The sequence below is a fragment of the Jaculus jaculus genome, chromosome 12 (assembly GCF_020740685.1).
Source record: "Jaculus jaculus isolate mJacJac1 chromosome 12, mJacJac1.mat.Y.cur, whole genome shotgun sequence".
Lineage (NCBI taxonomy): Eukaryota > Metazoa > Chordata > Mammalia > Rodentia > Dipodidae > Jaculus > Jaculus jaculus.
This window is the reverse complement of record NC_059113.1, coordinates 41,918,196-41,944,517: the sequence shown is the minus strand read 5'-3', so window position 1 is coordinate 41,944,517 and position 26,322 is coordinate 41,918,196. Positions and strand designations below refer to the sequence as shown.

The window sequence follows — 26,322 nt, the reverse complement described above, 5'->3', positions numbered from 1 at the left end:
AGGTTCAGGACGAGATCATGTCTCAAAAAAATAATAAAATAAACAAAGGTGGACATTAAATATGAAGATAATCAACATCTACCTCTGGCCTCCATATACATGCACAAACATGGACACACACACACCCGAATGTTTGCCCATATACATACAAGCATACATTTACATATATACTTCACACATACACTCACCAAAACATGATCTTTTAAGATGATACAAGATAGGTATCTGTTGCCTCTGCGGTTTCTGTGTCTTCAGGCCAGAAGGTGTGTCACTGAGAATGAGTAGAAGGTTGAATCCATGACCACCTTCCACATCATTTCCTCTCTCTCCTCTCCCTACTGAGGACATGCAGGGTGTCCACAAAGACCTCAAGAGCTGAGAAACAGAATATCCATCCTAGGAAAAGGTACAGTGGGAGGTAAATCAGAGGAGTATCAGGGGTTGCTGGTGGTGTACATGTAGTTTTCTGGCTAATTAGGGGAACAGGAACACTTTGGAAGAACCTGGACCTCATTGGAACCCTGGGAAGGCTGATGACCAGGTATAGACAGAGCAGGCCCCTGGGAGTTCAGCGGCAGGTTGAACCACCAGCAGCTACTCTCTGTCTCTACCTTGCTCTGTCCACCTGTGAACTTCCACATCATTATACAAGAAGCCTATGAAGGGGCTTAATACTACCAGAGACCCATTTGCATAATGGGTGCAGAAGCCTATACAAGAGTTTAATGGATCCAGAGCCTGTTTGAGTCATGTGGTATGAATTCTGAGATTGTGAATTTTTGGGCACCTGCCTACCTGATGGTGGTAACAAGCCCTTCTGCTGCTGGCTGGTTGTTGTCACACCTTTCAGGAGTGGGTGACTCCAAGATAGCAAAGAACATAGAGCAGAGGGACAGGGAAACCTGGATCTTTGCAGTGACTCTAATAGGAGTTAGCAAATGTTCAAGTTTGTTTTGCGAGGCTTTCCAAATTAGGCCAAATGCATTCTGATGCAAACAAAAATATAATCAGGGGGCTGAGGAGATGGCTTAACAGTTAAGGCACTTGCCTGTGAAACCTAAGGACCGAAGTTCAATTCCCCAGTACCCAAGTAAGCTTGGTGCACAAGGTGGCACATGCATCTGGAGTTCGTTTGCAGTAGCTAGAGGCCCTGGTATGCACATATTCTCCCTCCCTTCCCCACTTTTCTTTATCTCTGTGTCTCTTTTTCTCTAACAAATAAATATTTAAAAAATAAATAAATAAAATAAAATAAAATCAGAACCACCAGCAACTCAGCACTCTCATACCAATTTCTACTCACATTCACTCACTCACCAATTCATTCATTCAGTAGATTCTGACTGGATGTCTCATGTCCAGGAATGCATTAGGTGCTTATCATCCATCAGTTACCAAACTCAACAAAAAATCTGTGTCCTCACAGAGCTTCTATCTAGCAAGAGGCTACAAATTCCAACTCTGCAGCCAACCTACCAGGTTGTGATGTGTCCGACTATGTCAATGGCCTCAAAAAGATAATCTGCCCTCTCTTCCCCAGGTTCCTACCCAGCAACATGAAGATAGCACCATTGCTGACCTCATAGCACTGTGCAAAAATTAAATAAGTTAATACTGCCAACTTTTTAAATCAACACTTACTAGAATGCCTGGCAAACAGTAAGTACCCAATAAATGCTACTCATTACTAGAAAATACTGTAGATAAATAAATCACACACTGCAGGAGAAGGTAGCAAGGAAGAAGGGATCAGAAGAGGGAACAACTATGCACAGAGAGCCTGCCAGGTGTACCAGGCAATTGGTACAAAGGTCTGACTGAGGATATGGCTGACTTTGCAGGGATGGGCTAGCAGATGGTAGAGAGGTATGCTGTGGGAAACAATGAGCTGATAGCTGGCAAGCCATCAGGCTATGCAGGGCAGTGCAGACCACCCTTTGCAATTCCCTTTACAGATCAACATGGGACCGGACTGGCATAAATACAACCTTGCTTTGGCTGTTGGGCACCTTCCAATCTTTCCCTCTGTCTCCAAGGACAGAAGCAAATTGGGATCATGAAAGGAATAGTATATACTTCCATGTAACCTGTTTCCTTCACTTCACCAGATAATCAAATCTTCATGTAGCATTAAATATTTAACTTTATATTATTGTTATATCATACCAAATTTATCCAATCTCCTATTGTTGCTATTTTCCAATATTATTCTATTTAACAAAGCTTGGATAATGTCTATTTAGTTAGCTTTCTATAAATTCATGATCATTTCCTTTGGATAAGTTCACAGAACCAAATATCTCAGAATTACACATATGCAAAGAATTTTTTATTGAGTGCTATGATATTTAAGAAAATATCATTAGAGAAACAAACAAGAAGGTAAATTAAAGACTAAGAAATACTGTTTCGTTACTTTAAAAAGCTATGCAGCTCATTTTTCACAACAAAAATAAAACTTCAAATCTAATTATAGTGATAAACTAGAACATTTTGTTTTAGACTCAGAAATGTTTGAAAGTTTAACTTTCAGCTTCTTATGAAAATTTCTACATTGTCTATAATACCACTTTTATACTGAGCTTTAAATAGAAAATAGTTAAAAAGAACTTTGTCCAGAACTGTCAAAATGTTACAAAGAATGTCATAAAGTAGAAATTACTTTTAAAATACACAGGTTTTATATCAAAGACAAATAAAGATGTTACACAGACCCACTGATGTACTTGTAAAGTTTTGCGTTTCACTCACATACATACATACTACTCAGAGAAGCAATGATAAAGGCATGCATGAGGATCCTCATGATGGTTGCAGAGGAAGGAGGTCAGTGCCTATGAATTTACTTATCATTCCAGTGCCTACTGAGCAACACTGTGAAAGACATCAGTGATGGCCAGCTTTACCCCCATCATGACCATCTCCCCAGTAGCAAGGACAGTGCGGGTCCCAGGATATAAGGCAGCCCTGGCACTTCAGCATGCCACCCACAGGCTCTGCCCTCCCAGAACACAGAGCAGGGACTGCTAAGATGACTTCATTTGGCATCAGGCCTGGGAAACATGCCACAGGGAAGTAGTGTTCAACTACGTCTAGAAGAATAAGTATAGGAGAAAGATGGAAAAGAAAATATTGTAAAATATGGATGAAAGCATGGAGCCTTATGGCCAATCTGGGGAGAGGGAGCAAATAGGAGCAATGGGATGGAGCATAGGGAGCTTGACCACTGCAGACGGGATAGCGATGACGGAAGAGGAGAAAGGAACACCAAAGCAGAGCTGGTGAAATCCTGACCCCATGTGGAAGAAGCTACAGTTCCTGTGCTTATTCACTGGTCAAACAGATAGTTAGACAGGGCTTCCTAGCCAACAGAAAACTATGCAGGGCCTCCTGGACCAAAAATAGAGGGGGATTCAAACAAAGGACCTTGTTCACAGGGCTGTCATTCTAGAAGAGCCGGGAAGACAAGGAAGGCATGATCACAGCAGTGTAGGTATACCATATATGACAGATGCATAGCAACACCCAACATGGCCTTGGAGGCTCAGGAAAGATTTGCAAAGACAAATTTTCTCACTGGGTAAAGGAGCACTTAGTGCCAAGTAAGGGAGTAAAAACAAGTGGCAATAGGCCAGAGACAAGCTAGATATAACATAACACAAGATGTCTCTGACTGACAAAAGCCAGTTTTACTATTTTGCAATCTCACAATGATGCAAAACAGTAACCATATAGCCATTCCACTTTTCTCTTTCAATACAATACAGTGTGAGATATTCAGCCCTGTGTTATAAAATGGGTTTTTCATTGTATGATTTTGCCCAATTATAGGCTAATGTGAGTAGTTTGAGTACATCTAAGGCTTCCTGGCTAAGCAATGGCATTTTGTAAGCTAGATGCATTAAATGCAAAGTTGACTTAATGGGTTTTTCAATTAATGAAGAGTTCAGGGCATAGCCTCATCTTAAGTCAAGAAGCAAGTACTTTTAACTGTAAAGCCTACAAAGTCACTATTATTTAGGCTAATACAGGCTTACTGGGAATTTACATACAAAGACTTTAGTGAATATGAAGATATATAATGCCTAAAAACTTGAGTTGCCCACTGAGTTGATGATATATATATATCATGGGTTCACATGTATCTTTAATATTGACCTACAATAGATTTGTGGTTAATGAAAAGACACGAAACCTGTCGTCTATATCCGCACAGCTTACCACCTGGTCAAAGATGGTGTGTAAATGCTAAAAAAAAAAAACTTTTTTAATTATACTTTTCTGAAAGTTGTACATGCATGTTTTGCTTTTGGTTTCCATCTATATCTACTACAAGACACAATCATAAAAAATACTTCTGTATTTGTATAACTGTCACATGTCCTAACCCTTAAGAATAAGATTATCTGAGAAAATAGGATTTAGCACTAGGGAAAAGTTTCCTTCACTGAAAAATGCATATGTGACAACTGCCCTGATAATGTGACAAATGAGGAGTTTGTTTTGTCCCGGACTTTTTTATTTGCAGTTTTGTTGCTATTACACCAAGGGTGCTCAGAGTTAAATATGGTACCTAAAGAACTCCTTGACCCTCATGACTGTCATACTTGTTGGCTCTTCCTATTTCTATTATATTAACATTTCTCCCCATGCTTTTTTCTTTTTTGATGGTTTAATTAAAAAAAAAAAATGAAGGGCTGGAGAGATGGCTTAGCGGTTAAGAGCTTACCTGTGAAGCCTAAGGACCCTGGTTCAAGGCTCGAATCCCCAGGACCCACGTTAGCCAGATGCACAAGGGGGCGCACGTGTCTGGAGTTCATTTGCGGTGGCTGGAGGCCCTGGGGCACCCATTTTCTCTCTCTGTCTCCCTCTCTCTCTCTCTGCCTCTTTCTCTTTGTCTGTCACTCTCAAATAAATAAATAAAAATTTTAAAAAAACAAAAAAAATTTAATTGAAAAGGATTGACAAGGGAGTGGTGCTCAATGGATAAAGTGCTTTTTATACAAGCATGAGTACTGAAGTTCGGATCCCTAGAATACATGCAGATGTTATGTGTGCACACAAGCCTAGAACTTACAAGACTAGGACAGGGGATCCCTGGAGCAAGCTGGCTAGCTAGATTAGCTGAATCAGCAAGCTCTGGTTCAAGTGATAGACCCTGCTTCAGTACAATAAAACAGAGAACAATTGAGGAAGATAACCAAGGTCAACTTCTGGCCTCCACATGCATGCACACACGAGCATACACATGCACACACACACATCAAACACACACATATATATGCAAAAACAAAAAAAAAAAGCAAAAGAGGGGCTGAAGAGATGGCTCAGCAGTTAAGGCACTTGCCTGTAAAGCCTAAAGACCTGAGTTCAATCCCCAAGTACCCACATGAAACCAGATGCACAAAGTGGTGCATGTGTCTGGGATTCTTTTGTACAGCTAGAGGCCCAAGTGCACTCATTCTCTTTTTCTCTGCCAGGTGTGGTGGTGCATACCTTTAATCCCAGCACTCAGAAAGTTGGGGTAGGAGGATTGCTATGAGTTTGAGGCCAGCCTGAGATTACATAGTGAATTCCAAGTCATCCTGAGCTGGAGTGAGACTCTACCTCAAAAAAAAAAAAAAAGTGAAAGAAATAATAGAAACTAGTTCTATGGAAAATCACAGTAGGTTGGTAACTTCCAGCATTGGTAGCCCAAGCTCAGCTGAGACAGACTTTATTTCCTCATGATTCAGTCAGTCAAGATATAATGAGCATCTAAACCATCTTCAGTGCAATGCTTATTGGCATTAATTAAATTAAACCTCATGGTCACCCTACCAAGTTAATATTGTATTCATCACCTTTTTACTGAGGGGGGAACTAAAAGACAGCAAGGCCAACCCAATTTTGACATAGCACTGAGCTGTCCATGCAGGTGACAGAAGACCTGAACTCAGGTTATCCCAGCCACCCTCTACACCAATAAAATAAAATGCTGCTTGTCACCTGTACAAAAACAGCAGGACAAAAAGTCATTAAGCACAAGACCATATCTTTCATATTGCCTGGTACACTATGGCCCTTCAGGGACAATTCCCACTTTTTTTTTAAATTTTTTTTTTGTTCATTTTATTTTATTTTATTTTATTTTATTTTATTTTATTTGAGAGCGACAGACATAGAGAGAAAGACAGATAGAGGGAGAGAGAGAGAATGGGCACGCCAGGGCTTCCAGCCACTGCAAACGAACTCCAGACATGTGCGCCCCCTTGTGCATCTGGCTAACGTGGGACCTGGGGAACTGAGCCTCGAACCGGGGTCCTTAGGCTTCACAGGCAAGCGCTTAACCACTAAGCCATCTCTCCAGCCCAATTCCCACTTTTCTAATTGTATTCTGGTACTGGTAATCCACCCCATCCTATCTGCAGTGTAGAATATCATTTTAAAACCAATGCCCAATTGCATACATAGTTACTTTTTAAATTTTTTCTGCAATTTTATTTATGAGTTGATTCTAAATGTCTATCCATTTTCAGAGAGTTTGAATTTTTATCTTTTGTTCTAGTGGATATATGTAAGAAGTACACTTGATTAAAATATCATCTAGTAATGAGCAAATCTGGCTCCAAGACGAGAGGTTTCACATAGAAATTTCAGGATAAACTGTAAACCTATCCTACTTGGTAGTCAGAGAAAGATAATCCAACTCAAAGGGAGAATATTCACGTATTCATATCTGGAGATCAAGAAGTAAAAACTGCTCTAGGATGATTGGCCCAGGCCTACATAATCTCTGGTCCTGGCTCTTCTCCTTGAAGAGATAATGAACAGTACAGGCTATGTTTTCAGGCAGACTTTCACCACAGGTTTTAAGTTGAATGCAGTAATGCCAGGCCTTCTATCTTTTCATTCCTATTTATTAAAGCTTTTCTTTCTTTAAAAGTCTAGGATTGAGTGAAGTTTCCTGTTGTTAATGGTCCAATGATCTCAGAGAGGCATGGAACCTGTAACTTCTCCAGGCAATTAGCACACTGCTTCAGGGGTGAGGTGGCCTACCATAACCACATCTTGAGCATGCCAGGAACCTTCTCAAAAGGGTCATGAAGTAAATTCATGCTGCATGACAAATATACGAGAAGTCATTGTAAGGTCAGGAAGCATAACTCTGGAAGGTCAAACAAGAAAAACTATGTGTTGAAGTAGCAGGAAAGCTTACCAGCAGTATCAGGTACAGAGTGCTTTCTCCCTCCCAAGCACTGGGCCCTGACCCCTGGAGGACAAAGAAGAACCAAAGAACAGATGCTCTGTGGGCCTATGCGGAAGGAGTGAAGAGAGTGAAGTGTGAGGAAACCCTGAGCTCCAGATAGAGAAGCCTTCTTGCTGTCAAAGTCAGAGCACAGAGAAAATGGCCGGAATAAGGAAAATCTGCTGGTTCACACCAGTTGCCTTTGCTGAGGATATTAATCCAAAAGTAAACTTTGTTGTCTGCCACCATCTGCAGCCCTGGAAAGACCTGACCAAGAGCAGCTGTGGGATTTACACTACTATCTGAACACCCTGTAGCCTGGTCCCAAAGCCCAGAGGCTCGGCCTTCTGAAAACTGGAATGCTCTTGTCATGAATATCATGTTCAGTGCTTGTATAGTCATATACCAAAAACAACTGGACATATTTCACTAGATGGTAACAAACCAAGAGTACTTATATGAAAAAACAACTAATGACTAGGTAAAACCATGGCTGATTAAGAGTAATTTTAACTGTATAGAATGTGTTGCCCACTAACTTCCTGTGTGGTAAGCTATAATTCTTTTATAGCCAACATGCTGCAATGCTCTAAATATGATTCCCATCTGGCCAAAATGATGAATCATAGTTATTTTTATTGTAGCCAATGCATGATCATGAAATATCAGCTACAAGGGTCAATAAATAATATTCAATTAACTTCCTCCTAAAATCTATAATCAAAGTGTATATCATTCCACTTGTTGGGCAACTGAAATGGTTTCTCCTCAAATACAATTATAAAACAATTATAGCGTTTCTTCAAATTCAACAGTACAGAAGATAAAGTGTTAAACGCAGAAATAACAAATTCTCAAACACTTAACAAAGTATTAGAACCTTTCAGTTCCAGAATTGGTGATGTTCTGCATACTGGGAACCCAATGTGATTTAAACTCAGAAGCAGACCTTTTTGCTTTTAATATTCAATTTAGAAACCAATGTTAAAAATGAAGTGGACAGAAACACAAGAAGCAACAGATTGCCACAAACATATGTCATTCAAGAGAAATAATGTGGTATGAGTTCTACAAAAACAAAAGCATTGTTATTGACCCACACCTAAGTCACAGGTACCTAAGATACACATAGTGGGGCAATACTTGTGGGCTCTCATCTGCCCTGAGCAGCACCATGTCAGAGCTGAAGCTGGAGGGTTCTGTGGAGGGGAAGGGAACAATGCTCACATTGGGCAACCTGAGCAGCTTCTCTGGGAAAACATCCTATTAGAAGAAAACTTCAATTTTAACTCCACTGCTTTAAATTATTTGACACAGTATCCACTTTACAAGCTTACCTTTTAACCTAGAATACAACATATTTACAGGACAGAGCAAGAGTTCCACATCATTAACTGAAGAAAAAGAGAGAGAGAGAGAGAGAGAAATGACTGAGGGAAGGAATGGAGGGACAGAATGGCTTACACATACAGTGTCAGCTCCAGACAAGTGATCTTTGGGAACAAATCCTACATTTATTGGATCAGCCCTCCACTGTGATAAGACAGGGGTAGTGGTATGGCTAGGGCTGGACTATCCCCCCCCCCCATTAAGTACATGCTTCGCCCAGGCGAGATGTACTTGAGCAGAGCATTCCCCATGGCCTGCCAGCCATGCAGCCAGATGTGGAATATAAAATATTATAATTTGTTCTTCTTCAAGTAAGGAAAAAGTCACACCATCCAAAAGGAAGTGGTATGAACACTCTACAATTACCATGGGAGCCAAATCTGTGAGTCACCCAGCTGCCTGCACAAGACGATTCGACTACTGGAAAATCCTGATTAATGACATTTTTTAAACACCAGAGTAACAACTTGACCTGCCAAAAATTACCATATTTTCATCATTTCACTATATTTTTTCGCCTTGGCTATGCAGCACCTTCCGCAAAGAATATGAAGATGAAAAGCGTGTTATAATGCACTTTAAATCTTTAAATCTTTTAAAACTTTAAATCTACATATTGTCAGGGGAGGTAAAGTCAGCCCAGACTTATGCACAGTCTGAACAGGTCCTGTACTCATTCGGACCAGAACCATGCAGAGATACGAGGTTGTTTCCTAATTGCAAATGCAAGTAATTCACAAGCAGCACAATAAGAGTCTTCCGTAAAGCACAAGTCACTGGGGTCCAAGGTTCCTGTCACATTAAAGGTTGCAGGATGAGGCTCCCGCGCTGGTCGCTGAGAACAAGCCCCAAGGCCCAAGTCCAGGGAGCTCCCTCCCACCTCCTGCGACTCCAGGAAGAAGGTGGGGGGGGGGGGGACTGCTGCGCTTTAATCTCAAGCTCTGAAACGCCCACAGCCGGGCTGGCAGAGTTCATCAACGTGGAGGGTGAATTCTCTGCCCGTGGCTTTATTTTTAATCCATACAAGACATCCTCCTCTAAGTCAGGTATGAGGATTTCAACCCTGGCTAGAATTAGCCATTCATTTGAGAGAAGCGACCTGGGGGCAGCTGACACCATGCTCACCAAGAAGTGTGGAAAAGCTACTCTGGGTGGTGGTGTGAGTTTCGGGTGCGAATGGCGGAGCGGCCGCGGCACAGCCAGCTCCCCTCCACCTGCGACCTTCGGTGCGCGCGCGCGGAGGCGCCGCCGGCCGCCCCTGCCCACCTCTGGCAACTCCGCCAGGGTCTCCAGTCCCCGCGGCTCCCAGGCATCTCCCTCTGACCAGCCGCTCCAAGCGGACAGCTAGCTGGGTGGAAGAAGCGCCCCCGCATAGCCTGGCCACACCTGGCCCGCACCAGGCAGAGGGGCGGGTGCCTGCCACCCCCACCCCGTCGCCGCGCAAGGATGTAATAATTACATCCTCATTATTTCTCCCGCGATCGTTAGGGAAGAAGCCCGAGAACAGCAACAGCCGCGCGGCCGGGGGAGGCTTAGTTACAAAACCTCGCGCTGGGTAGCGCCTCGCTTAGCAACCACCCCTAAAAAAGCCCCCGTGCTCCCCGCTCGCACTTGGAGAGCGGAGCGGCGGCCACCCCCTCCCTGCGCGCACCCCTGACTGAGCCCAGCTCTTATGGCGACAGCTGCTGCAACCCGTCACAAGTGGCCCCTCCCCGCCTCCGCGACCCCCGCGCGCAGCCCGGGCTCCAGGCACCTTCCTTCCATTCATTCCCAGTCTGGGTCAGCGTGCCCAATTGGGCTTAGGCGACAGCGGATGCTCATCGCTGCCTGACGCCCCCACTCGCTCCAGGCAGCCCCACCACCAGCGCTTGGTGTGCAGCCCCTCGCCCGCTGGAGCCCCAAGTCTGCGCCCCCTGCCCGCAGCGCCTAGCGGGGAATTTCACACCTCCGCGGAGGCTCCTGGCTCCGCCACTGCTCCTGCACCCTGGGGAGCCCCGAGTCCCAACAACCCTTGTCCACAGCCACGACGCCGCAGCTCAAGAACCCCTAGCACCGGCACTGGAGGTTACCTTGCACTCGGGCGGTGCGTCCCAAGCCGTCCACCCACCCCCCAACACACACCCGTGCCCTCAACCCAACCGCCCCAGCAGGGCTCCCGCGGATCACACACGCCGCGCTGGCCCCCACTCCCCGCCACGATGGCTCTGGCCACCCAGAGCCCAGGTTCCCCGCGCCCTGTCCCTGAAGCCCCCCGAGCCTCTCGCACCTTCCTCAGTGCCGACATCGTCGGGCGCTCCTAGTTCAGCAGGTGCCGGGAGACATGGCGAGTTAGCCACCCCTCAGGACAGGTGGCGCGCGCGGCTCCGCAGCCAACTCCCAGGCTCGAGCGTCGGTGGGTCCGGGCGTCCGTCCGGTCCGCGGTCTGTCTGTCTGTCCGCTGTTGCCTCCGCCGCCGCCGCGCGCTCCGACCGCGCTCGAGCCCGCCGCACGGTCGGTCTTCACGGCCGGCGCCTGCGCACTCGGCGCCCGGGGAGGCACCGGCGCACTGGGGGGCGGCCGGCGCGCGGCTCCATCTGGGGAAGGGCCGGGCGCCCGCGCGCCTGGGGGAGCGCCCAGGCCGCCGCGCGGATGCTACCCCGCCGCCCCGCCGCCCAGCCTCCTGGCCTCCGGGCGCGCACAGGCAGGGCGCGCGCACCGCCAGTCCGCTGCCGAGGCAGCGCACCGCGGGCCCCAACTGTTGCGCGGAGAGCCCTGGGTCACTCGGGGACAGTTGCGGTGCCCGGAGGGGAGAAAGAGGAAGGTCTGCACCGCACGTGTTTAGCAAGCTTGGAAGTTGGCATGGGAACACACACACAACGCCTGGGAGGGGGTGGGGGAGTCCGGTTCTAGCTTGAACGGAGATGAGGGATCGATTGGTAGCCTCAGTCGTGCGCTCGACTCCTGGGCAGTGTGTAAAGTCCACACCCGTGAGGCGCTCAGGGCAGAGAGAGGGTGCTCCGCAAGTCTTCTTGTGAGACATCCCACCACCGCGGGCGTGCGCCACGACTCTGGGAAATGGAACCTTCCCGCTGCTTCCGCAAGCTAATTCCCAGAACGTGAACTGTGCTGGTACTGTGCCCACAGCTGACAACGGGCCTTGAACAGCAGTCGTTACTAATAAATGAGGGCCGGACGCGAGTAAGAGTGGCCGTCAGATTGTCCGCCACCCGCTCTGTTTGCTTCAATAACAGATAGAAGACAGGAGCGAAGAAAAGGGGAGAAGAGAATTCGTCCCTTCATCCCATAAGAGTTGTCATCACAACCCACATCAGTCTGACAAAGTCTGCAGCATTATTAACCGAATTGCGAGAAATGTCAACATCAGATGTCTTCCTTAATTCCTCTCCACCTTATTACATTGAGACAAGACCTCACACTGAATTCACTGATTCAGCTAGACTAGCTAGTCAGCTTGCCCTGAGATTCGTAGGAATGGTCCTCTGAAATCCGAAGACAGTCAAAAGGAAGTTAAGGTGGCATAAAGCAAGATACCGATATCTAGAGACCTGGCTTGGCTCTAGGCACTCCCATGGTGCAGCTACCTGATCTTGGTCAATTCACTGGGCTCCATCTTTTTTTTTTTTTTTTTTTTGATTTTTCGAGAAGCTTAAATAAGACTTTTAAATGTGGCCAAAACTTAAACACAAAGATAAATGGGAGGGGGTGGAATAAAAGAGAAACATGTGGACAAATCAATGTTTTCCAAACTTCCAAAATCTTTACAAAAACAGTCACCATTTTTATATGTTCAGTATTAATCTATTGCAGGGGTTTTTTTTTAAGTGCCTAATGATGAGGGATACATAGATGAACAAAAGAATTCTGATCAGTATAACTTTTGGTGTTTCTAGGACCCTTCAATTTGTTTTCACTATCAAAAACAAGCAAATTGAGGGCTGGAAAGATGGCTCGACAGTTAAGGCACTTACCTTGCAAAGCATAATGACCTGGGTTGAATTCCCCAGTACCCATGTAAAGCCAGATACACAAAAGGGCACATGCACTTGGAGTTCATTTGCAACAGCTGGAAGTCCTACCTCTCTCAATCTCTCTCCTCTCTCCTCTCTCCTCTCTCCTCTTCTCCTCTCCTCTCCTCTCTTTTCTTCTACTTCTTCCTCTCTCTCTCTCTCTCTCTCTCTCTCTCTCTCTGTCTCTCTTTCTCTCTCTCTCTCTCTGCTTGCAAATAAATATAAACATTTTTTAAAATAGTGAATTGTGGCTTGCCAATCTTCAACCAAAGTCCAGATTCCAGATCATTACTTAAAACTGGACTGCCCCTTTACTCTTCTGCACTCTGTTTGTCTCTGTCTTTGTTCTCTTATGCAACGACAGCAATGAAGTAAATCCAAGCCTCCCAAGTATGGATGTGTTCTGAATGTATGATCTAAGCAGAAAAGGAGACTGTCCCTAGACACATGAACCTTCCAGTCTACAAAAAAAAAAAAAAAAAAAAAGACGTATTAAAAATGGAGAAGTGGGGCTGGAGATGGCTTAGTGGTTAAGCGCTTGCCTATGAAGTCTAAGGACTCCAGTCCAAGGCTTGATTCCCCAGGACCCACGTTAGGCAGATGCACAAGGGGGCACACGCGTCTGGAGTTCATTTGCAGTGGCTGGAGGCCCTGGCGTGCCAATCCCCTCTCCCCCCCCTTTCTCTACCTCTTTCTCTCTGTCACTCGCAAATAAATAAATAAAAATAAAAATAAAGATTTAAAAAATGGAGAAGTGGCAGAGGCTAGTAAGCTGGAAATAAAGGCTATAAGGGAGGGAGGAGAATGAAGGACTTTAGGGGATGATATTGTATATATGTAAGTAGAAGAACAGATCACAGGGAGTGGAATGACCCAAGTGAAGCCAGGGGAAGACATTGAGTAAGAGAAGGGTGGGGGGAGGGTCAATCAAAACTCAAGATATTCTGACTAAGACATATGAAAGCCTACTTCTTTGGATAGTGGCACATCCAGAAGCCATAGACTGCTACTAGAAAATTTTCAGTGCCAGGGATGGGATACCTACCAGTGAGTTGTTGGCCAGGGAGGTCTCTGCTGCCTCCAAAACACTACAGGCTTTGCCAAGGTCCTTGGTTTCCCACAAATAACAGATGGTAAGACCCTATTGCTGAACACTTCACATGCATGGGCAGCAAGGTCACTGAAAAATCAAGCTGGTGCTGAGCTGAAAATCTCCTCCCTGTAGACTAGGCAACTGTAAGCTGGAAAAAGCTGCACCGCCTGCAGCCTTATTGGAGACAGAAGTCGTCAGCAGTGAAAACAGTGGAAACTGGAAGCTCAAGTTTGGCCAGACAGGACAAATGACCAAAAATGGGTGCAATAGTGGCATGTCTGCTCTAGGGGAAACCAACTGCTCTATCATTGGACTGGAGGCCTGCTCTGAGGGAGGGAATACATGACTGGTACTGAAAACCTCATCAAAAGCCTATTGCAAGGGAGGTCATGTGCCTTAGGGGTATAAAGCCCTCTCTTGTCTGACTAAATGCAAATATTATTCTCACCAAACTGCCCTCAGATGAATGCTCAGCACTGAAACATCTCTATCATACCCTCCAAGGCTCAGGGTCCATTGTGGAAGAGGTGGCGGAAAGAATGTAAGAGCCAAAGGAAGGGTATCACTCCTTACAATGCAACTGACAAGACAGAAATTGGCCTCAATATCCATGACCTTGCAGTGTCTATCAATACCTTCACAAGACCCTTATAATAGTAAAAAAAGACAATGACATCAAAATAAAAGAGAGACTAATGGAGAGAGGGAGAGGATATGATGGAGAACAGAGTTGTGAAATGGAAAATGGGGGAGGGGAGGGAAATATCATGGTTTATTGTCTGTAAGTATAGAAGTTGTCAATAATTTTAAAAAACAGTATAGACAAAAAAGGGGGGAATGGCTTAGTCAGTAGTGTTTGCCAGGCAAGTATGAGGACATGAGTTCAGATCTCCAGCACATATAAATGCCAAATGTAGCCATACATGCCTATAATCTCAGCATTTGGGAGGTAGGTTGTCAGGGTAAGCTGACTAGTTAGTCTAGCTGAATCAGTGAGTTCAGTGTGAAGTCCTGTCTCAATGTAATAAGGCAGAGAATGTTTAAAGAAGACACCTGATGTTGACCTCTGGCCTCAAAACACACATATACAAGTGCACCCACACACACATGTGCCCACACATACGCACAACGCATACAAATGTACATATACAAAAATTACAGGCACAACACATCATCATGAATTTCATTTTTCTGAAGGAAAGATACAAGGTGTTATTGGAGAACAAAAAGGGCAGCTAATGTTTCTGATGTCAAGAGAGTAGTCTGAAGATGTCGTTAGGCTCAATATTACTTTAGGTTCTTCCCTAGCAGGTCCTGAGATATGAATTTCAGTGCCCATGGTTTGCAATGCAGCCAAGGAAACTAGACAGAAGTAGAACAAGTAAGACAGGAAGGAAAGTTAATAAAGGGTGCATTAGGGGCTGGAGAGATGGCTTAGCAGTTAAGCGCTTGTCTGTGAAGCCTAAGGACCCTTGTTCTAGGCTTGATTCCCCAAGACCCACGTAGCCAGATGCACAAGGGGGCGCACATGTCTGGAGTTCGTTGGCAGTGGCTGGAAGCCCTGGCGCACCCATTCTCTCTGTCACTCTCAAATAAATAAAAATGAACAAAAAAAAATTGTTTAAAAGGTGCATTAGCAGGTTGGTCTCTCCTGCAAGCAAGTGGAGCTCAATTCTGCTGAGGATTCTCTGAGGAATACTATGGAATGCATTTCATAATGGGAAGGCTGAATGTTTTCTGCTGGCTTCCATCCTCCAGTGGCTGAGAGTTTCACTCCCTCACCCTCTATTTTCTCTGCTGAGCAATATCAACAATATCAAAGAAAGTCACCATTAAGGTTTGATACAAATAGGGTGAAGTCAGGGGTCGGCATCTGCCAGAGCCCCTAGGAAAAACATAATTTAGGGCTGGAGAGATGGCATAGCAGTTGAGCACTTGCCTGTGAAGCCTACCGACCCTGGTTTGAGGCTCGATTCCCCAGGACCCACATAAGCCAGATGCATAAGGTAGTGCAGGCATCTGTAGTTTATTTGCAGTGGCTGGAAGCCCTGGCATGCCATTCTCTCTCTCTCTCTCTCTCCTTCCCTCTTTTCCTCTCTCTCTCTCTTCCTCTTTCTCTGTCTGTTGCTCTCAAATAAATAAATAAAAATAACCAAAAAAATTTTAAAAACATAATTTTTTGATGATGTGAGGAAAGGGTTCCTGGTGGAAGGAAAAGCAGGTCTGAAGATCCAGGGGCATGGAAGGACTTGATGCTTTTTCTTCTAAATTAATAGAATAAACAGAACTGAGTAACAACTAGCATGAATGTGAGTGGGAGGAGTTGTAAAACATTTAAGGGACTTAGAATAATATCTTAAACACAATGAAATTCAATTTGGATTCTGCATAGGACAATAAGATTTCATTCACGTCATTTGCAGATAAGGTCTTATGCCTTCCATGTCCATATTTCTTTTACTTCCTTCCCTTGTCTTATTACATTTGTTATGCTTTCTAGTGTGATATTAAAAATTAGAGCCCAGCGTGATGGTGCATGCCTTTAATCCCAGCACTCGGGAGGCAGAGGTAGGAGGATCACAATGAGTTTGTGGCCACCCTGAGACTTCATAGTGAATTCCAGGTCAGCTTGGGCTAGAGTGAGACCCTACCTCAAAAAAAAAAAAAAAATTAGTGGTGACATATATTAATGCTATTCTCACTTTTGGTTAGAAAAACGTCTCTTTTTCAGATGGCAGTGACCACAGGAATAACTCAAAAGTCAACACAGTGCTGCAAAGAAATGACAGTGGAGTATTTTAACACTGAGACATCTCTATCACACCTTCCAAAGCTCAGGGTCTGTAGTATTGATTCAGGTGTCCCCCATAAACTTATGCATTCTGAATGCTAGGTTCCCAACTGATAGAGATTTGAGAATTAAAGCCTCCTGGGGGGAGTGTATTGCTGGGGCAGGCTTAGGGGTATTACAGCCACTGTCTCCTTGCCAGTGTTTGGCACATTCTCCTGTTCCTGTTGTCCACCTGATGTTAGCCAGAAGGTGATGTCCACCCTCTGCTCATGCCATCATTTTCCCCTGTCATCATGGAGCTTCCCCTCGAGTCTATAAGCCAAAATAAACCCTTTTTTCCCCCAACAGCTGCTCTTGGTTGGGTGATTTCTGCCAGAAATGCAAACCTGACTGCAACATGGTCCATGAGGAAGAGGTGGCAGAAAGGATGTAAGAGCCAAAGGAAGGGAATGTAATCTTCCAAACACAAAATGGCCTGGATATCCACGACCTCACAGTGCCTGGCAGTACCTACACAAGAGCCTCATAATAGGAGGAAAAAAGGTGACATCAAAATAAGAGAGAAATTAATTGAAAGGAGAGGGTATATGGTGGAGGGTGATTTGTGTGGGGGTAGTGGGGGCTATGGTTTATTGTCTATAATTTTGGAAGCTGTCAATAAAAAATTTTTAAATAAAAATCAGTGGTGAGAGGGAACATCCTTGCCTTGTTTCTGATCTTAGTGGGAAAGCTTTTAGTTTTTTGCCTGATGATGTTAGCAGCAGAGTTTTTGTAGATGTTCTTTATCAAGTTGAAGAAGTTGCTGTCTATTTCTGATTGGCTAAGGAGTATGTTGTTTTAAATCATGAACAGGTATTAAATTTTGTCAAATTCTTCCTCTGCATCTGCATTTTTTGGTATCATCATTTTGTAATGGATGACACTAAGTGATTTTTGAATGGAAGTAAGATTTTTTTTTTTTTTGGTTATGTGAGTGTGGTGTGCATGTATATGTGTATGCATATTTGTATGTGGGTGGGTACATTGTGGGGGGTGCATGTACATGTGGAGGCTACAGGTGACACCTGGTGTCTCCCTCTATCACTCTCCACCTTATGTATTGAGGAAGGGTCTCTGAGACTACAGCTCACTGATTATGTTAGACTTGGTACCCAGTGAGCCCCAGGGATTCCTTATCTCCACCTCCCAAGCAGTACAAGCATGCACCACGATGCCTGTTGCTGGGGATCCAAATTCAGATCTTCCTATTTGTCTGAAAGGCACCTTACTGAATCATCTCCCTAGTTCTTAACAGTGAGATATTTTCTTAAAGATCTTTTTGGCTTCAATCAACAGAAGAGATAGTGGGGAGGGAAGACTGGGTAAACAATAGGACTTGAGAAATCAACTTTAAAGGAAATCCTAGTGAGAAATGAAACACAAATTAGATGTGATTTTTCTAGTTGGATTATGTGGGCAGAGGAGGGAGGGAAGCAACCATGACCCCAAGGCTAGCCTAGCAGTTGAGTGGATAATGCCACTGAGAGACAGGAGTGATACTAAGTGTTTGAGCTCATAATATAGAAGTACTTGGGAACTGTAGCAAGAACAGATATAGTAGTAGTAGAGGAAATGGATTGGGCTACAAAATCAACTGAAGATGTCAAAGTGGACAGTATATTGGTACTCAACTCTTTAGAGAAGTTTGGGTGCAGAAAACTCAAAAGAAGCAGGGCTGAAGGGAAATACATGGCTCCTAGAAAGATGTTGGAAGGTGCAAAAGTCCAGTACAGGCTTGAATGATGAAGTGGAAAGTAACAAGTTCAGGATGCCTAATCAAGAGCACTATCCCAGCATTTATTTTCTCTTTCAGTAGTCATTTCTCCATATCAATTTGATCAAGTCAAACAGACATACAAATCGTCTTTGTGCTTGTGTTAAACAACAAAAAAAGTGTATCAGTTACCTTCTTGTTGCTAAGACAAAATACCTGACAAAAATCAGTTTAAGGGTGGGAAGATTTAGTTTAGCTTATGGCTCCAGATCCATCATGGAAGGGAAGGCAGGGTGGCAGAAGCTGTCACAGTCAGTTCAACAGTGAGGAAGCAGAATGGTGATGAATGCAATGCTCAGTTAGCTCTCTGGTATGGTGTCAGCCACAGTTAGGGTGGGTCCTCCCACCTAATCTTGAAAATCCATCATAAACATGACCAGAGATTTTGTTTCCATGGTGATTCTACATCCTGTCAAATTGACAACCAGAGATCAACCATCATAACCAGATAGATGACCCCATTTTCCTGGAACCTCCAAAAAGTGGTCAGTATGCAATGCCTTCAGTTTCTCCACTGCAGTTAATGATAAAGCTTTTGTTTCTATCATTCCAACAAATTTACTGTAACAAAAGTCCCTTAAAATTTATCCTTAGCTGGGCGTGGTGGCACATGCCTTTAATCCCAGCATTCGGGAGGCAGAGGTAGGAGAATCACCATGAGTTCGAGGCCACCCTGAGACTACATAGTGAATTCCAGGTCAGCCTGGGCTAGAATGAGACCCTACCTCAAAAAAAAATTATCCTTAACAAGTCCAATTGTGCATAATCCACATTCATCTTGATCCATTAACATCATTTGAAATAGATGGTTGCTTCTTTTTAAGATATTTTTATTTATTAGAAAGCAGAGAAAGATAGAGGGAAGAGAGACAAACACAGTGAGAGAATGAGCACACAAGGGCCTCCAGCTGTAGCAAACTAACTCTAGATGCATGTGCCACTTTCTGCATATGGTTTTAAGTGGGTACTGGGGAATCAAACCAATGTTGTTAGGCTTTGCATGCAATTGCCTTAACAGCTGAGTGCTCCAGCTCAAATGATTCCTTCTTTGACTTGGCTTCAGTAGGGCTGTCATTCCTTTTTCTCTCTAGGAACTCCTCAGGAGCCACAGCTGGAGCCTCCTCATCACCCTACCTTCCAAAGGTTAAAGGTCTTTGTAAGGTCTCAATTCTTTAACTTTTCTGCCTACATTCAGTTCCTTCATGATCTCCTATGTTTCTATATACTGTATTTCAAGCTGCACAGCACCACCCAAAAAGATCCTTCCAAGGGTTTCCACATCAGCTGAAACATTCTGCTTTCAAATCAAAACCTTGAAGCTATTATAAATTTTCCTTTTCATTTATTTATTTATGATAGATAGAGAGACAGAACTCCAGGGCCTCTATCCACTGCAAACGAACTCCAGACACATGCACCACCATGTGCATCTGGCTTACTTCTGGGGAATCAAACCTCGGTACTTAGGCTTCACACACAGGGAAGTACCTTTAGGCTTCACATGCAGGCAAGTACCTTAACTGTAAACCATCTCTCAGGCCCCAAATTTACCTTTTTCTATCACAATCCAATCAAGCCTATCTGGAAAATCTCTTTTTTCCATAACCGACTACCTCTTCCCACAAGATCCATCATTGCCCCTCAGATGCTAGCTACAGGCATCTTCATTACTACGACTAAGTGAAATTGGTCTCCATGTTTCCTCTCACTAAAAACTACTCTCAGCAGAGTGGCTAAGGCCTCTTTTTTTTTTTAATTTGAGAGTGACAGAGAAAGAGGCAGAGAGAGAGACAGAGAGAGAGAGAGAAAGAGAGAGAGAGAGAGAGAGAGAGAGAGAGAGAGAGAGAGAGAGAGGAGAGAATGGGTACGCCAGAGGCTCCAGCGACTGCAAACGAACTCTAGATGCGTGCGCCCCCTTGTGCATCTGGCTAACGTGGGTCCTGGGGAATCGAGCCTCGATCCGAGGTCCTTAGGCTTCACAGGCGAGCGCTTAACCGATAAGCCATCTCTCCAACCCAAGCCTCTTCTTTAAAACATGCAGCAGTTTCACTTCTGGGTTCAAAACCGATCAATGACTTTCCACATCTTCCTGGGATGTCCAAAGCTGCTCAGCTCTCTGCAATTTTGTCTTCTCTGACCTCACACTGGCTGTTGATCTCCAAACACATACGCAGACATCTCCTTGAACTGCAATTGTTTTTCCTTTTGCTTGGAATAACCTCTTCATACTCTCGGGTTTTCCTCCTTCACCTGTTCAAGCGGTGTGCTCAGATTACTTTCCAAGGCATCCGTTCCCCTGCATCTTTTTTTCTCCATAGCACTCCTCTCCTTAACATATAGTCCTTCCAATCTTTCTGTCTTGCTCTTTTCTCGTCGTACCATTCACAGACGTGCAGAATTCGTGCCAGACGTGTAGACACCAGACGTCATGTTTCTGAAGAACGAATCTAAGAATGAGAGGTAACACATCAACGACATCCAAAGGGTCCAGGGCAGTAGCATGGCTGGGACTAAAAACAATTCTCTCAAGAGAAAGAAACCCCGAAGTGCAGGGACCCAGAGCAGAGGGCAGGGGGTGACAGCAACGCCCCACTGCGGCGCGGGTTCTCAAGTGCAGCCTGCAGGGCGGGTGAAGAAGGGCGACGGGTGGACTGACCGCAGGTGCCTGGGTGGCGGTAAGCAGAGAAAGGACTCAGTGTCCTTCAAGCGTTCAGGTCTTCCAACCCTCGGCAGTGTCTTTTCTCGCGGCCCTAACCCTGCTGGTGAGCAGAGTAAGTAACACACGTGATCCTCTGCAGTCCACACTGGGTTCTCAGGACACCATTATTGGAGAACCCGCCGCCTCAACCGCCATCCTTCTGCGCAGGCCCCGTAGTGATGCTCCCGGAGGCAGGGACTGAGAGACCGCCCCCTCCGCAGTAGCCAATCAACATTAAGAGGCACACGATTGGCCAGCAGATCAGAGAACTAGGATCACGATTGGACATTCTTGTGATGGTGGGCGGGCTTAACTGGCGGAATCCGGAAACGTCCGCGGTGAGTTGTACTACTTCTACTGCCGCCGCGCACCAGCTTGTGTAGGTGTCATGTCGACCCACCGGAGGCAAGGTAGGCCTAGATGGCGGGTGGAAGGAAGCCGGGAACGTATGGGGAACAGGGGAGACGGCAGGGTAGGGGCGTGGCTGTAAGAAGCGTGGTAGGTATCTGGGGATTCGGCGTCTGAGAGGACGTTGGATCTGAGGGGACTCTGGGACCGAGGGAACGCGGGGTCTGAGGAGAAGTGAGGTCTGAGGGGACGGTAGGTCTGAGGAGACGTTGGATCTGAGGGGGCGTTGGGTCTGAAGGGCCGCTGGGTCTGAGGAGACGCGAGGTCTGAGGGGACGTTGGGTCTGAAGGGACGCGCGGTCTGAGGGAACGTTGGATCTGAGGGGACGCGGGGCCTGAGGGGACGTTGGGTCTGAGGAGACACGGACCCTGAGCTGGGTCTGAGGGGATGCTGGGTCTGAGGAGACGCGAGGTCTGAGGGGATGTTGTATCTGAGGGGACGCGAGGGCAGAGGGGACGTTGGGGATGAGGGGACGTTGGATCTGAAGGGACGTTGAGTGTGAGGGGACGCGGGGGCCTGAGGGACGCGGGGACTGAAGGGACCCGAGGGCTAAGGAGACTACATAGTGAACCTCAGGTCAGCCTGGGCCAGAGTGAGATCCTGCCTTAATCCCCCCCCCCCCAAAAAAAGTTACTTGTTGGTCCCACCGCCGGGAGTCGGTGCGGCTGTGAGGCCCGCGTCTCGCCGCCGCCGCCGGCCCGCCTCGCCTGACTCGGGGTGCCCAGAGGAAAGGCAGCAGGAATGCTGACGCTGGCAAGCAAACTGAAGCGGGAGGACGGTCTCAAAGGGCCTCGGACATCTGCCGCTGCATCTGACTGCGCTCGGAGGGTTTCTGTGAGAGACAAGTTGCTGGTGAAAGAAGTTGCAGAACTTGAAGCTAACTTACCTTGTACATGCAAAGTGCAGTTTCCTGATCCAAACAAGCTGCATTGCTTTCAGCTTACTGTAAGCCCAGATGATGGTTACTACCAGGGTGGAAAATTTTTTTAAACTGAAGTTCCTGATGCGTACAACATGGTGCCTCCCAAGGTGAAATGCTTGGCCAAGATCTGGCATCCCAACATCACAGAAACAGGGGAAATATGTCTAAGTTTACTGAGAGAGCATTCGATTGATGGCACTGGCAGGGCTCCTACGAGAACATTAAAGGATGTTGTTTGGGGATTAAACTCTTTATTTACTGATCTTCTGAATTTTGATGATCCTCTGAACATTGAAGCCGCCGAGCATCATTTGCGAGACAAGGAGGACTTCCGGAATAAAGTGGAGGACTACATCAAGAGCTATGCCAGTTGATAAGAGGAGGTGGTTGTGAGCCTGTGGACTGTGTGTGACAGCTTGTCTCTAATGTGAAACAGCACGAGGTAGTCCTCCTCCCCATCCTCATCCTGTCTCCCTGTCAGCCCCTTGGGACTGTCCCAGTCCGTGTTGTCCTGAAGAAGACTCCCCCTCACCGCTGCCCACGAAGGGCAGGAGCGAGACAGTACGGCAAGAGAGCGCCTGCTTCCCTTAACACCTCTCTCTCCAAACCATAGTCTGGGCTGTGGGTGAAATCCTCCGAGGTTGTAATGAGCTCACCACCGAGGTTGGCGCTTCCTTCCCTTTTTCCCAACAAAATCGGCGTCCTGCAAAAGTGATGTAATGACATGTTCAGTGTAATTGGCAGATTGGCAATAAAAAACCCACTATAAACTGTGATTGGATGCACATTCTCTTAGCTTCCACGAATGTTGGCCCTGCCTAGATGTGAAGCTTCCCAGAATGCATAGTCATTCACTGTAGATCTTACTGAAATGTGTATTTTATTTAATGTAAGTATATTTTGGAAAGAAAAAAAAAGTTACTTGTTGATATTTGTGATCTCTTTTGTTTTAATTTATTTATAAAATTAACTTTATTATTTATTTGTTTATTAGAGAGGGAGAGAATGGGTGTGCCAGGGCCTCTAACCACTGTAAACAAACTCCAGGTACATGTACCACCATGTTCATTTGATTTATGTTGGTTCTAGGGAATTGAACCTGGGTCACTAGGTTTTGCAGGAAAGCACTTTAACCATCTAAAGATGGCTAAATAGAATCTATGCTAAACCATCTCTCCAGCCCTATGTTAGTTATTTTTGTTACTGTGGCTCTATAATATAAATTAAAATCGGGTATGGTGATACCACCAGCCTTATTTTTGTTGCTCAAAATTGTTTTAGATATTCGCTGTACTTTATGCCTCCAAATGAATTTTTGAATATTTTTTTTCTGTTCCTGTGAAGAATGCCATTGTAATTTTGATGGGGATTGCATTAAATGTGTAGATTGCTTTTGCTAAGATTGCCATTTTTACAATATTGATTCTTCCAATCCAAGAACAAGGGATGTCTTTCCATTTCCTAGTGCCTTCTGCAATTTCTCCCTTGATTGTTTTAAAGTTTTCATTGTAGCAATCCTTCACTTTCTTGGTTAGGTTTATTCCAAGGTACTTTATTTACTTTTTATTTTTGATGCAGTTGTGAATGGGAGTGATTCTCTGATTTCATCCTCTGCATGTTTGTTGTTAGCATATAGGAAGGCTACTGATCTGTGTGTTTATTTTGTATCCTGCTACATTCCTACAAATGTTTATCAGCTCTAATAGTTTGCTGGTCTTTAGGGTCCTTTATGTATAAAATCATATCATCTGCAAATAATGATAACTTGATCTCTCTCTTTCCAATTTTTATCCCTTCTATGTGTGTCTCTTGCCTTACTGCTATACTTACTTACTGCTAACACTTCCAGTCCTATATTAAATACAAGTGGGGACAGTGGACACCCTTGTCTTGTTCCTAAATTTAGTGGAAAAGCTTCAAGTTTTTTCCCAGTCCATGCTGACCTGGAATTCATTATGTAGTCTCAGGGGGCCTCAAATTCTTGGCGATCCTCTTACCTCTGCTGAGATATGTTCTTTCTATTCCCAGTTTCTAGAGGACATTTACTATTTACTATGCAGGGATATTGGGTTTTGTCAAATGCCTTTTCTGTATGTACTGAGATGACCATGTGATTTTTGTCCTTCAGTCCATTTATATAGTGTATTACACTTATTGATTTGCATATGTTGAACCATCCCTGAATCTCTGGAATAAAGCCTACTCAGTTGGAGTGAATTTTTTTTTTTTTGGTGGTAGGGTCTCACTCTATCCCAGGCTGACCTGGAATTCACTATGTAGACTCAGGATGACCTCGAACTCATGGTGATCTTCCTACCTCTCCCTCCAGAGTGCTGGGATTAAAGGTGTGTGCCACTACACCTGGCTGTTTTTGATATATTCTTGTATTCTGTTTGCCAGTATTTTATTGAGAATTTCTGCATTTATGTTTATGAGGGATACTGGTCTGTAGTTTTCTTTCTTTCTTTTTCTTTTCTTTTCTTTTTTTTTTTTTTTGTTTGTTCTTTGTCTGGTTTTGGTATCAGAGTGATGCTGGCTTCATAGAAGGAGTTTGGTAGTATTCCTTCCTTTTCTGTTTTAAGGAAAAGTTTGAGAAGCATTGGTGTTAGTTCTTCCATGGAGGTCTGGTAAAACTTACTTGTGAATCCATCTGGGCCTGGACTTTTTATAGTTGGGAAATTTTTTGTAACTGTTTTGATCTCCATGCTTGCTATAGACATGTTTAAATGGTTTATCTCATCTTGATTTAATTTTAGCATGTCATATAAATCAAGGAATTCATCCATTTCTTTCAGATTGTCAAACTTAGTGGAAGATATGTTCTTAAAGTATGTCCTTATGATTTTATAAATTTCTCTGGTATCTGTTGTGATGGTACCTTTTTCATTTCTAATTTTATTGATTTGTGTCTCTTCTGTCTTTATTTTGGTCATATTTGCTAAGGGTTAATCAATATTGTTTATTCTTTCAAAGAACCAATTCTTTGTTTTATTGATTCTTTGTATTGTTTTTTAGGGAGGTTCTATTTCATTAATTTTCATTTCTTTTCCATCTATTTAAATGGATAATTTTGTAGGATAAAGTAACCTTGGTTGACAGTTGTTGTCTTTCAGAACTTGGAATACATCATTCCAAGCCCTTCTGGCTTTTAAAGTTTGTGTTGAGTAATCTCCTGTTATCCTCATGGGCTTGCCTTTGTAGGTAACTTGATTTTTCTCTCTAACTGCTTTCAATATTTTTTCTTTGGTTCGTGTGTTTTGTAGTTTAATTATAATGGTGAGAGGTTTTTACCTGATTTTGTCTGTTTGGCATTCCATAGGCTTCCTGTATCTGTATTGGCATCACTTTACCTACTTGGGGTAAGTTCTCTTCTATGATTTTGTTGAACATACCTGTTACACCTTTGGAGTGAAATTCTTCTCTTTTACTATGCCCTGAATTCATATGTTTGATTTCTTCATAGTGTCCCAAATGTCTTGAAATTCCCACTCATGTCTTCTTATTAGTTTGTCTTACCTTTGGTTGGACAGTATTAGATCTCCCACCTGGTCTTCTAGTTTAGATATTCTATCCTCTCCTTGATCCATTCCATTGATGAGACTTTCTGTAGAGTTTTCTATTTGACTTACTCTGTTTTGCATTTCTAATGTTATTAGTTTTTCTTTTTTCATGAGCAATTGTTTTATATTTATTTATTTATTTATTAGAGAGAGTGAGAGAATGGGCACACCAGAGCCTCTAGATACTGCAAACAAACTGTAGATGTATGTGCCACCCTGTGCATCTGGCTTATGTGGGACCTGGAGATCAAACCTGGGTCCTTAGGCTAAGCAGGCAAGTGCCTTAACCACTAAGCTATCTCTTCAGCCCCATTTCTAATGTTTCTGATAGGTATTTTCTCTTTATTTCCATTTCCTTACTCATGTCTTATTGACCTCCTCATTTCATTAAGTTGGTTTCTTGTGTTCTCTTG

At 44.4% G+C, this 26,322-nt stretch overlaps 2 protein-coding genes and 1 pseudogene across 3 annotated transcripts in view; 2 read left to right on the top strand and 1 right to left on the bottom strand.

The window, feature by feature from the left end:
- Positions 1-10,949, bottom strand: part of Dlgap2 (DLG associated protein 2) — an 802,536-nt gene extending 791,587 nt beyond the window's left edge. The window contains exon 1 of the mRNA XM_045131440.1: positions 10,884-10,949. The gene's annotated coding sequence lies outside the window, so the exon portion shown is untranslated. The remainder of the gene's footprint in view (positions 1-10,883) is intronic.
- Positions 10,950-21,348: 10,399 nt separating this feature from the next.
- Positions 21,349-26,322, top strand: part of Erich1 (glutamate rich 1) — a 105,840-nt gene continuing 100,866 nt past the window's right edge. Inside the window, exon 1 of one of the 2 annotated variants that reach the window (XM_045131628.1) lies at positions 21,349-21,429. In XM_045131628.1, the coding sequence (XP_044987563.1) occupies positions 21,408-21,429 (22 nt within the window). In that variant the 5' untranslated portion in view covers positions 21,349-21,407. The remainder of the gene's footprint in view (positions 21,430-26,322) is intronic. The other variant, XM_045131629.1, reaches the window with a different exon arrangement.
- Positions 22,123-23,080, top strand: LOC101593529 (annotated as a pseudogene).